Source organism: Agelaius phoeniceus, chromosome 5 (assembly GCF_051311805.1).
Source record: "Agelaius phoeniceus isolate bAgePho1 chromosome 5, bAgePho1.hap1, whole genome shotgun sequence".
NCBI lineage: Eukaryota > Metazoa > Chordata > Aves > Passeriformes > Icteridae > Agelaius > Agelaius phoeniceus.
The window spans coordinates 70,353,910-70,367,100 of record NC_135269.1 but is presented as its reverse complement, the minus strand read 5'-3'; the positions used below and the strand labels follow the sequence as shown (position 1 = coordinate 70,367,100).

At 43.4% G+C, this 13,191-nt stretch overlaps 1 protein-coding gene across 3 annotated transcripts in view; it reads right to left on the bottom strand.

Moving 5' to 3' along the window:
• MKLN1 (muskelin 1) overlaps positions 1-12,599 on the bottom strand; it is a 102,629-nt gene extending 90,030 nt beyond the window's left edge. For 2 of the 3 annotated variants that reach the window (XM_054632357.2, XM_054632358.2), the window contains exon 1: positions 12,462-12,599. In XM_054632357.2, the coding sequence (XP_054488332.2) occupies positions 12,462-12,556 (95 nt within the window). In that variant the 5' untranslated portion in view covers positions 12,557-12,599. The remainder of the gene's footprint in view (positions 1-12,461) is intronic. The other variant, XM_054632359.2, reaches the window with a different exon arrangement.
• Between the last annotated feature and the right edge of the window lie 592 nt (positions 12,600-13,191).

Genomic DNA, 13,191 nt, shown 5'->3' with positions numbered 1-13,191 from the left:
CAGGGATTGGCACTGCTGCATGGTCAGATTATGCCCAGCTGGAAAGAGGCATTTTGTACCTGGGACAGATCCCAAATACTGTATTTTTAGAAGCAGATTTGTTTGCTTCTCCAGGTCAAAGATCAGTTTTGCCACAACCAAGGAAGATCTCAATCAGCACAGCTAGACAAGATAAAAACCCTTCCACAGAGCGAGAGAAAAGAGACAGGCAGCTCACACAAAATAACAGATAAAAAGAAATGTGAAAGATAAAGATAGCAGTATCAATGGAGTTAGAAATGTTTAAAATACATTGGGTATTAATTTATTAAGATTAAACAAACACTGAAGACAGAAGTCCATGTGTACAAAGCCAATTTACCATAACAGTTTAGGAAAATTTATGGACTCAGAGGAATTCAAGCACTGCAGCAGCCGTGAGGCAATAAGAAACAAACAAATGCATGTCCTAACAGCAGATGCCTTTTTCCATGTAAAGCCCTTTTTCTGGACATCACAAAACTCCTACACAGTACCCGGAGGGAGGCTTTGCAGATATGACACCTAGATTAAAATCTGAGAAACTTTAGAAGTGAAAATTCCATTAACACAACGACTTTCCATGTCATTTTCACAAGACATTAAAAAAGGTATTTGTAAGCCCTCGAGCTACCACACGTGCCAAGGGTTTTACGCAAGCTTTTCCTGTGAAAAAAGCAACCCATTAAAGGTGGTTTGAGAGAACCTCCCATCATCAGCTGTGGGTACAAGATCAAGTCTAGCACAAATTTACAACACTGCCAAAGGGACCAGCCCACCCACTGGCAAAGGATCCTCCTCCCCCTCCCTACACCAGCAGCTATAATAAAGATTTGCATAAATAACTTATTTCATCAGAGCACTTCTCCAGCTCAGCTCATACCAGCACCAGCACAAACTGAGACTAAAATACGAGCAGCTGGACTGGGACAAGGGGCTCCCACTGGAGTGAACTCCCAATCCCTCCTTCCCACTGGAAAGAAAAAATGAGATGATGTGATGTTGGAACTCTGGATGCTGAGAGTTTTAGACCCTCTGCTTTTAGAATTTTAGCACCTCTGCTATGAAAAGCAAAGCAGGAGGGGCCATTTCATTAACACCACAAGCAATTCCAGAGACGGCCCTGGTGTGCCTTATCTCCTAACCTGGCTGCCTGCACAGCTCCCAGCAGCTAAGCCTCACTGTAAGCATTCCCATCACTAGAGTGGATGGTTCCATGCAGAAAGCTCCTGGCAGAGCACAGTGCAAGTTTCTTTTCATTACCCAGGCAGACACTGGTCTCACAACTGCTGGAAGGAGATAATTTTTCCTTTTACCAACACAGAAACTGTCATACCCTTTGTGCCAACTGCTGGCTGATCTCTGCTGGAATGACAGAGATGTCCCCGTGCCTGGGGACCTCTCTGTGCAAAGAGCTCTGTGGGTTCAGGCACGACAATCACTAAGGGAGGGTCTTCCTTTGCTCCAGAGGGAAAGGGAGAAGTAAGATGACTTTGCAGAATACACTGCAAATTAGGTTTAAGGCTGCTATAATTTGCATTTAACCTAAATATTTTCATGGAGCTGCTATTAGGGAAATCCATGACTTTAGGAACAAGTCTTGAAGAATAAACAAATCCCAAACACTCTCTTTGCTTGGCACATTCATGTGGCTCTTCAGAGAGCAGCTGTGCAGGAAAGGGCACAGGCTGCACTAAGAGGACTTGGAACTCAGACTCTCTTCTTCAAAACCACAGAGCTACCACGCCATTACACTGCAAAAAGGCACTCAGAGTGCTAGGAAAACACAGACTGGCTAGAAATGGACTAAATACTTGCTCCAGGGTTGGCCACGTGATGATTCTTTTAGTTTTTCCTACAACCATCCCAAAAGAGATTGGGAAGAACACAGCAACTGGAATACATGGACTAGAATTTCCACTAAGTCCACTGTAAGACGTGGTGGATCGAACTATTCCAAACATGCAGAACCCTCACAGCAGCCAGCAGAAAGCATCCAGGGAGATAATCCTGCCCAGCCTAGACACTGGAATGTACACACAGCCTTAACCAAGAAAAACAGGGGAAAAAAAATGACTTACCACCTAAAACCCCAATGGATCTGGAAAGAAATGCAGGGGTTTTTTTTATCCTGCAACTCCCATAACTCACTAAAAGCCATGCTGGTTTCAAACCACCTGGCTGCAATGTTTGAAAACCTGCATGAACCTATAGCTGTCCCTTAAAGCAAGTCAAAATCCACTTTTTAGGTTCTGCTACAGTTTCTCTCCTTCTCACTGGAAAAGTTCTCTGCTCAGAGTGGCAGAAGGATGTAAAGTCATGAAAATGTCTTGATTGAAACACAGTAAAAACAGGAAGTTTTTATTCAGATCCATTCAGGAAAAAAGTGGGGGGTTTTGGGGTTGCTTTTTTACAATATAGGATTTCTTAACCTCTTGCACAGCAAAACAAAGTTTGGATAGAACATGCACAGTAGCACAGTTTTAAATATTAAAATGTGACGAGATTGGCCAACTTTCTGTTCAATTTTCCTTCATGTCCTCACCAGTCTCACCCTGTCATCCAGTATATTATAAACCCATTTCTATAAAAAATAAAATAGCTTAGTAAATACAGGATTACAAAAATAAACTGAAGAATTTAGAAATCTTACAGAAATATATTCATCAGATCACACTGGAACAACAAACCTGGGATTACTTAGTTCTGGCCTAGAAACAGCCCAATTAAAATCAGGTTCTCAATTTTTTCAATGAAAAGTTTGGTTTTGTTTTTTAAGCTGCCTATCATCCCAGCCAGACCAACCTTAAATGGTAAATGACCCTGTCACAGACATTTCCAGTGAGGCAAGTTAAGAAGTACTTTTTTATCACTCCCCCCATCTAGTTAAGACTAAAACTAGACTTTTTTGATTCATCAGTTCTTCCTAGAGACATGACAGGAATGAAATAGTAACAATAATGACTAAAACTGCAGCACTGTAGTGCAGGAAGTTACAGAATCACTTGGGGTTGGGAAATCCCTAAGATCACCAAGTCCAACCATTAAACAGCACTGCCAAGGCCACCACTAAACCACGTCCCAGGTGCCACATCCACGTGTCCTTAAATCCCTCTAGGAATGGTGAATCCACCCCAGCTCTGGGCAGCTGAGCCAGGGCTGGACAACCCTTTTGGTAAAGAATCCCTTGCTGATATCCCATCTAACCCTCCCCTGGCACAACTTCAGGTCATTTCCAAGTTATCAGAGCCCAGTAAATAACTTCTATTCCAGTGACACTCAACAACTCTAAATCACGGATTAAACTTTTGACTGTATCACTGTGAGACTCAAATCCTTGGTGGCAAGAGCTCCCAGCTCCAGGCAGGCAATATCAATATTAGCACAGAGGAAAAACAAACAGGAGAAAAAATAAAGTCAGGTTTATTTACTGAAGTTGGTACCCACAGTAACTTCATGCATCACAGATGATTACCAGCCTAATTGTCCCAACATTTAGGGATTATGGTTTAGATGCAATTTCACTGCTAAGTGATGATGAGAATCTGCTAAGCTTGAAAAATTACCAAGGTTCGTTCTCTCTCTGCACTAACTTTGGATTTGAATTTAAAAATTGTTAGATCACTAAAGCAGATCTTTTCCACAAATTTCGATTAATGTCTGTTTTTTTAATAAGAAAATAACTGAAAATGCCAGTGGTATTAGTGAATTCAGTGATTTTAAGATCATCTGATGCAGTTTCCTTTACTCATGTCATACTCTGTGCTCACCTGTACATATATTACACATGTCCACTTGTACACATTGTTATCCTCAGTAAGGCTATTTTAGCACTCAAGGATATCTGAATTCCTGCCTTTTAACCAAGCTTAGGTGAGATACCAGAAGACTCCCTGAGTAGAAATAAATCCCTGGCTTAATAAAAAGACCAAGAATAGCATGAATTCTGCCCTTCAAGACTCAAGGATAAAGATGAAGAGATTACACTCTTCAGTTGACTGAATTTGTAGCCAATAGATAAAATACTGGAGTAAAATCCTCCAGAATTTAAAACAAATATCACCACCCACAACCACTGGATAACAACATTCAGTTTTCATTCTGAGAAAATCTCCTATCTGGTTTGAAAATAGTTTGGATTGTGTGCGAACATAGGGATTTCTACAGCCAGCAATCACCACAAGAACTTGGACTTTCCAAATCTTCCAAAATTCTGGTGGAGCAGCCCACTTCAGCACTGTTCACTTCTTATTTCCAAAAACATTTCCTTGGGATGGGACAGATTCTTTTTAAGTAGAATAGAAGAAAGCAATGTCTAGCACACATCTATGTAAATTCCCTGTGCTGTATTTTGGAAGCATCACAAGCTCAGTAGAGTATTTCTGCTTGACTAATGCACATATGGAAAAACTTAACAAAGGCCAGGAAGTAGATCAAGGCCTTCCACAATTTCACAACAGTGCAAGGATGCTCTTATATTCCACAATATCTGTAATAATTCCACTCAGGGGAAGCCACAAAACCAGACTGAGTGATGATATGTAAAGATATACATTGCTAAATGTAAGCCATAAACACATCTTTAATACTCATCAGCACTGTAACCTCACAGCCAGTAAAAGTTCACCCAAAAAACTGATGCCTGTAAAAGAATTTAAAGCAGACTATGTTCAACAAAACAGACTGAAGCGCCCTCATGCCCAAACTGATGTCAGGTTTGGAAATGTTTCCACCAAAACTCGATGGAAAATGCCTCCTGGTTCCAGGTGGGAAAACTTTCACAGTTTTCCTTTCAAAATTAAGCTTCCCTCACTGACAGTGCAACTCAGGGAATGCAGAAGACTGATCTGGAAAGAAAAGGAAGTTTCAGCCTGTTAAGTGCTGGTTATGTGCAGAAACGCAGTACAGGTCAAACATTTAACCCTGGATTACATTAGGGAATAATTCCTTATTTTGGATCAATACACATAATTCATGCTAAAGGATACAGCGCTTCCCAGGCCAAAATTACTTTCATATTTGGCAGTTTCCAAACCCTGTAGCAGAAATTAGGATTTTTAGAAGACAAAATTGAAAGTTAGTAATAGTACAGTGTCACATAAGAGTGGAGTGGGAACTCATTCATCAACTCCTTATTCATGGGTCAATTTACCTAACCCAAATTTTTACCTCCAATTTAACACTCTGTGTTAAGAGCATTTCTATACTAATAAAACTTTCAAGTGCAGAACAGGCTGGGAAATTACTGTTTAAATATAATTACCATAACAGCCAAATGCTGTTTAAACTATGTACTGACAGAAAAGGATTCCAGAAAAACACAGGTCATGTCCTAAAGAGAGTTTCACTGTTTTTTCAGGCACCTACCCAGAGCTTGAGCATGACATTATGAACCCAGCCAGTCTCAGGAGGAAAGGCAGGGAAGACCAAGGAAAACACCACCAAATTCAAACTGACCAGAGCACAGTTTTTCTCCATGATGAAGATCCTGTCCTTTTCCAGGAACAGCAGAAGGTGCCAGCAAAGGAAGAGCAAGTGCTATCAGCCAGACTGCAACTGCAGTTTAAATTCAGACATGCAGGCTGCTGTCCTCAACTTAAATAAATGGTTGTGCTCCTTGATTTAAATTGATTCAGGAAATAATTTCTCAAGGATTATGCACACTGAGTTGGAAGGAATGACTGAAATAGCAACTACCTAAAGCAACAAACTACTCTACATCTTCAGTGTTCCTCCTCCCCTTCCAGTAACTGGTGTATATGGAATTCAAACCCATTGAATTTGAACTTACAGCTCACTCTTCCCACAAAATTCAACAGGCAAAAAAAGCAAAATTACATCTGGGTTTACAACAAGTACTGGCTTGCTTTGGAACAAGTCACCATCTATGTAAGTGATGGAATCAGTGCTACCCACACCACTTAATCTCAGCAAAAAAATCAGGATCAGATCACAAAATTGGTGGTGGTGATAAATCTGATCATTCTACCAGCAATGTGATAAAAACATAATGAATGTACAGAATTAAAAACCATATTCTTTGCCATGAAAAGAAAAAAAAACCAAGCAGACTATATGTGATGCCTGAACAGTAACATTTATCTCAAGGAAAATTCTGTTTTAATGACTAGTTAGTCTTTAAACCAGTAATTAGTAATTAAAGGCTGGAAAACTTTTATTAAACTCCCAGGCTATACAGCAACATACACAGCAAATGATCCACAATCTGATGATGTTAACACCTCCCATGAAAATTTTACATTCTTAATGTTCTGTAAAATGCCATCCCAGAATAGGCTGAACATCAGAGCACTACAGGTTCTGCCAGGTTGGGCACACCAGGGAACCTGAGCAATTAGCATTTCACCTTCCTCCTCCTGCCAGTGAACAAACCTGTCTAATCTCTTCAATAACATCTATATTTTAACTGCAGCCTAAAGAGGTTTCTCCTCATACTCTACAGCACTTGTGCTTTTACCTGGGGAGCAAGAGATATATCATAACTCATAATTCCTCATAACTTCATAATTCTGTGATTTTTTTCACTCCCTCCACCTCTGACATTTTTCATTCTCACTAATTAATTTTATCAGACACCAAAGAAGCATTTTATAGTTATACATTCAGTGGCTAGGCAACTTTATTTTCTACAGAAATACTTTGTTCTGTAAGTACTGAATTTCAGCACTCACAGAAAAACCCTAGGCTACAGAAGTGATGTAAACAAGAGGCAAAACGCCTGTCAGAACATGAGGTTGTCTAGAAACATCCAGAAAGTCCACACAGACAAGCAGAGTTGAAAAAATATTTTCCACTGGCCACTGAAAAGGACAGAAAGCAGAACTGAGAGCATTTCTGTACCCAGAGAGGCAAGGAGTGGCATAGCTCACTGGTTAGCCAGGGTTTGCATCCCCTGCTCATTTTAAGAAATGTTGGAAGTGTTGATCAATATTGAAAGTCATCAGCAGTTACAGAGCTAGCCCCTGTGCCTTTCCCCAGCTAAAGGCAAAGCAACTACAACAAGGAAAGTGAATTGGCTACATCAAAATACTGAAGGAAAGCTAGAAATGCTGATAACTTAAGCTGAAAAAAAGTACATTAATGGTTATTACCAGTGCAAAAAACTCCAAAGTCACAGTTCTACAACTCTTCCACCACTTGGGTCTGGTTTAAATGGCTTTAAATGCTTAGACCTCAGCAGAATGTATCCTTGTCTTGTAAAGGGAACAGAGCTTGGTTTCAGGGAACATAATATTAAAAATAAACCTTTTCATTAGTCATGACTGCTCTCAGCCTGAACAGGAGATTCTTCAAGAGCTGGATGCATCTACAAGGAGATTTATGAACCTCTATGGTACAGATCTGAGTCATCTGTTTCATGTGGTTGGAGGAGAAACTGAGAACCACATTTCACTGGCCACAAACATATGTTTTTTCCTGTTACAAAAATCTCAGCGAGCACAGGAGCTGGAATTCAGGTTATTTTTCACCTGGGGCTTTTTGTTTGTTTGTTTAGGTCTGTGTTGTTTTTAATCCTTATGGACTTTACCCCAAAAAGTTTGCTGCATGTGTTCTCTTCACCTTCTGGATAAGGTTTTGCAAGATTTGAAAACATCAGAGTACACTTCTTTCAGAGTAGACCACTACAGCAGTACATTTTAGTTTGGCCAGGAACTTGCTGTTACATCCTCATAACTAGAAAGCAAAAGTTAAATTTGCATACTCACTTGAAAAGCCTATGAGTCACTCATATTTTACTATCAAAGTATCTTACACTAAGTTTTCTTCCCCTAGTTTGATGGGAATACAGAAAACTGATGAAAAAATAAAATTATTTTGAGTGTATTTTAACAAATCAACTAGATCCTTCCCTGCTCCAGGCTACTTCCTAGGAAAGGGACAAGAGAGTTATTCAGCCTTCAGCATAGGACACCACTCAAGGCATCAAACTGGACAAGACTGGAATTCTCTGAACATATGAAGTTGATCATTTAATAGATAAAAGTGAGTTGCAGTGAAAAAGTGACACCAACTAAGAGGTTGCTAATGGTATTTAATTATCAGCTAAGAAACCAATCTTAATTTATATTCTTAATAACAACCTTAGCACAAGAAATAAACAAAACACTAATTAAAAATCCTGGAGTCAAACATAGGAAATATCCTGCTCTTCCTCTACGGAGATTCCATGCAGGAAAACTTGAAGGACTGAAAATTTGAGCAACAGAAACAGGATGAACATTCCTCACTGAAGTATGTGAATAGAGGAACACAGCAAAAAGCTCTTGTTAGTCTCTGAAGTGGGATTTCAGCCATATAAAACAGTGACAGAAGGACCTGAGTGCATTATCAAACACAAAATGCTATCAGTCATGAGGCTGATGCAGCCACTAGAAGCCACAGCCCCAGGATGCAGTAATCTGGCAATAAAAAAGGGTACAAAGCTGCCATCACACAGAGCACAGCACTTCACCTCTCATTCACCTCAGGAGGAAGTTCAAACTGGAGCAGGTACAAAAAGAAGCCACTAAAAAAGTCAGGATATGAAGTGCTTCTCTCAGTGAAGAGCAAGAGCTCCTGGTTCTATTCCTTACCAAAGGGGAAAAAAAACCAAATCGGAGCAGGGCCTGCATTACCTTCTACAACTCTTTATTCCCTCCTTGTCCAGAAAGAAACAAAGGGACTGAGCTCATCACTTCCTGCAGGAGGGCAGAGAAGGGAGAGGACTGAGCCCATCTCCCTGGTTCTGTGCATGTCTAAAGACACCAGCACTTGCTTGTGTCACTGAAGACACTGCCATGCTGGGACAATCCCTAGGCCAGCCCCATGTGAGGCACCAGGGAGCAGCCTCTCCTGAGGCTCCATTCTTCCAGGGAGGAACCTTGGAGAGACAAGGAATGGCTCTGACAGAGCAGCCTCAGGCAATGGACTGGGCTGATCATTTTCCAGGTTGGATAAGCTGAAGCTTCTCAATGCTGAACTGGTGCTCCTGTGTCACAGACATCTTTTATGAAAACTCCTTTCCTTAGGATTTTTCCTCCTGAGAAGTTGAGAGGCCTCAGGAACAAAATGTAAACAATGGTTTTCTGCTGCTGTGGAATGCAACAGGTGCATCTGGGATTGGTCTCATGTGGTTGTTTCTAATTAATGGCCAATCACAGCCCAGCTGGCTCGGACTCTGTCTGAGACACAAATTTTTGTTTTCATTCTTTTTCTATTCTTAGCCAGCCTTCTGATGAAATCCTTTCTTCTATTCTTTTAGTATAGTTTTAATGTAATATATATCATAAAATAATAAATCAGCCTTCTGAAACATGGAGTCAGATCCTCATCTCTTCCCTCATCCTGGGACCCCTGTGAACACGGTCACACTTCTGCATAGGCAGAGCATCTCTGAAAGCATCAGATGTTTCAACACCAAATTTCCTCCTGGATCAATTCTCTTCCCAAAGGCACAACCTCCCCTACAACACAGCCACTATTACCAGACTAAATCTTTGATTTCTACCCACAGGTCCTAAAATAAATATCCAAGTCAGTCTTCTTGCAGGTACAAACCAATAGACAACTCCAGTGACTTGAAAAACAGGAGAAGTATTTCTTTTCATTAAGACAGTCCTCACTTAGTGTCTGGAAAGGTCCTTGCAAACATGCAGGTAACTGCAGCACTGGTAAAACTGCCAGAAACTGGATCCAGCACTAACTAATCCTCCAGTACCACCAGCAAATGCAGAGGAAAGACACTGGCATTCAGCAGAGGAAGCTTCTCTGTCACTGAAAGAAAATGAGTGCTTTTCAATAAACTACTGATCCTCAACTAGAGCATGACCAGAAAGGCCTTTGAAAAACACTTTTTGTTTGGCTTTGTTTAGGCTTTTTTAATTAAAAGAGAAGTTATCAGATGATTTCAGTGTTCTGAAAAGTTTCAATGTCAGTTCAGCACCACATAAGCAGGTGAGATGTCACTAGACATCTAATTTCCACCCTGGTCAGCAGTGATGGAAGTTTTCCATTCCAGAACTTGGTTTTACATTTAAAACCATACAACTACTTAAGGCATGTGTTTAAATCAGGCTTAACTCCTCTGCTGCTCCTCCCTGAGCACTTTGCCTGCAATACCACAACTCCCAACAACAATCAATAATATTTAATAAGTTGTATATTCACTCCTACACACATGAGGGCAGAGCCCCTTTTCTCCTTAAAGGTTAAAGTGGTTTCTTTCTATCTATGCCAGCAAATTTATTTAAACTAGAGCATAACCAGAATTCCCAGTGTCATAGAATCATGCAGGATGGAAAACATCCTCTAAGATCAAGTTCTTCCAGACAAGCATCATTTTGTTTTGCGTATTAAATACTAAGAGAACCTTTAGCTGTGTGTGCACGTTGATCCCACAGGGTGTTATGGTCTTGTCCCAGCAATTTTCAAGATTTCCATCTTCAGTCCATCCCCAAAAACCCACCCTCCCATCCATTTCTTATTAAACTTTCTCTTTTTGAGATGCTGATTAAATTAAATTACAGGTCACAGCCTCTCCCTTCCAATTCAGACTGAATTCCAGCTCTCTCCCAGGCCATGGGAATAAAAAGTTAGCAAGCAAAAACCAAAACCTCCATAGCAAGACCAGAATCCCTCAGACCAAGGTCAGCACACCAGAGAACAAGCCCATTGCTGGGATTACAGTGCTTAAAAGCAGATAAAATTGTTTTCACTGATGACGAGCACTTTCAAACAACATCTTAAAACCAGCCAAATGCAAGGTCACACGTTTGTAAAATACCACCCCAGCTACAGGAACGGGAATTTGTATCAGGGAAGGCATTAAGGACTTTGGGCAGCACTGCAGATGCCACGTGAAACTTAATTCCTGACACGAGTCTGTAGCAAAAAGGGACTAATGGGAGCCTTGGAAAGGAATATCAAGGACAAAGACAATACTCTGTGTTTGTATAGCATCACTGAGATCAATAATGGACTGTCACCCCTCTCCTCAGGGACCAACACTTAAACAAGATTTTAAAAGCCAGAAATGCCAGTAGAAATAACTACAAGATCATCAGAGACCTGAAAGAGGCACCCTAAGGGCAAGCTGTTTAAACAGGAAAGGTAAAGGGATGGCTTAATTACCACCAAAGATTAACAATTAGAGAAGAAACCAATTCTTTTTCACATCTAACACAGAAAATATACAGAAAAATAAAACAATTCAGAGTTCAGTTAAAAACCTGGATTTAGAGGTTTATCTCATTTTGCAAAGTGGAGATAATTGAGGGCATTAATAATTAACAACTAAGGCAACTCTGTCACTTGTTGATAGCGGGTGAGTTGAGGATACATCAATCAAAGGTCAGCAAATGCAGCACAATCGATGATGGGATGAGTCTCGACAGCCCATAATGACCTCGTTGTGCTGTGACCCCAGCAGTCCTCCCGAATTCCAGCACCAAGGATGGCTTATCCCAAAGGTGTACCAAAAACATCACACCTAAACCACGCTGAGATCACTCCAAACTTGACTGTCAGCACTAGAGGGATTCCACAGGCTGCAGCTGGACGTCAACAGAGGATGCGATCACTTGGTACAGCAGCACAAACCGATGGCTGTAACAGCTCCTGCCAAGCCCCAAATTCCTAGAGGCAGGCGATTAGAGCAGCAGGTGACCCCTTTCCCCTAAAGCCACACACAGCAGGGGACACAGCCCAGCATTCCAGAGGTCAGGGGCAGGACAGGACGCCCAGCTGCCAAAAAACACAGAGCCCACAAGCACCTGACAGAGGCGAGGCAGGGCAGGGCAGGTGGGGCACTGACCCTTCTCCTCGTTTTACCCAGTAACTGACCAGCCTCCCCCAAACCGGCACCTGTTCTTCCCCCAAATCTGGGGGCAGCTTAAGCGGCAACTTTCTTTTGCCCATATCTCGTCCTAAAGCTACTCCCAAAGGCGACTCTCCAGGCCCTCCCCATTTAACTCACCACCCCAAAAACCTGCAAGCCCAGACCTTCTGCTCCACGCAACTTCTCCCAAATCTCTTCATGAACCACTGCCCCAAACACAGACCCAAGTGATGGTGCCCTGTCCCTGAACCTCCAGCCCTGCTGAGCACCTCCTGCCCCACTAACACCCCCAAATCCCGCAGTACAGATCTCCGTCAAACGCAGCCCCCCAAACCCTGCTGCAGAGAGCCCTCTTACACGCAGCCACCCCAAACTCTCCTGCAGAGACCCTGCTAACCCACGGCTCCCCCAAAATCTGCTGCACAGAGCCCTCCCACACACAGAACGCCGCTCACACACAGCTCCGGTCCCACTCCCCCCGCCGCGGCCTCCCCGCGCGGGCCTAAGCGCGGGGCCCGCGCAGGCCGCACACAGGCCCAGCCGCCCGGCCACCCCCAGACCCGAGCCCGGAGCGCGTTCCAGGCGCGCTGCCGAGCCCGGCACTCACTCGGGCAGGTAGGTGGAGGAGAAGCTGCTCCAGCGGTGCAGGCTGTAGCCCAACACGCGACTCTCAGCGCCCGCCGGACCCGCCGCCGCCGCCATCTTGTTGTCAGCAGCGGCCCCGGCAGCGACCGCGGGGGGCGGGGCCAAGCTCTTAAAGGGGCCGCGCTCTTAAAGGGGCCGCGCCGGGAGGGGTGGGAGCGGTCTGAGGGGCGGCTGAGGTGCTGCTCTGTGGGACTGAGGGGTTCAGACGCTGCCCCTCGGGGCTGTGAGGCCTTCAGGGGATGCTCAGAGGGACTGAGGGGATGCCCTGAGGGACTCAGAGGAGGTCCCATGGAGCTGAGGTGGCCTGAGGAGCTCACAGGGGCTGTGGGTCTCAGGGGATGCCCCATGGAGCTGAGGTGGCCTCAGGGGCTCAGAGGGGCTCTGGGTCTCAGGGGATGTCCTGGGGGACTCAGAGGATGTCCCATGGAGCTGAGGCGGCCTGAGGAGCTCACAGGGGCTCTGGGTCTGAGGGGATGTTCTGAGGGACTCAAGGAATGCCCCATGGAGCTGAAGTGGCCTCAGGGGCTCAGAGGGGCTCTGGGTGTGAGGGGATGCCCTGAGGGGCTCAAGGGATGCCTCAAGGGTTTTTTTGTCTAGGTTCACCTAAACAAAGGTGAGCTGAGAAGTTTGAGGAACGCACTGTGGGGATGAGGGGCTCAGGGGGCTGAGAGTGCTAATTACCAAATGCTCCT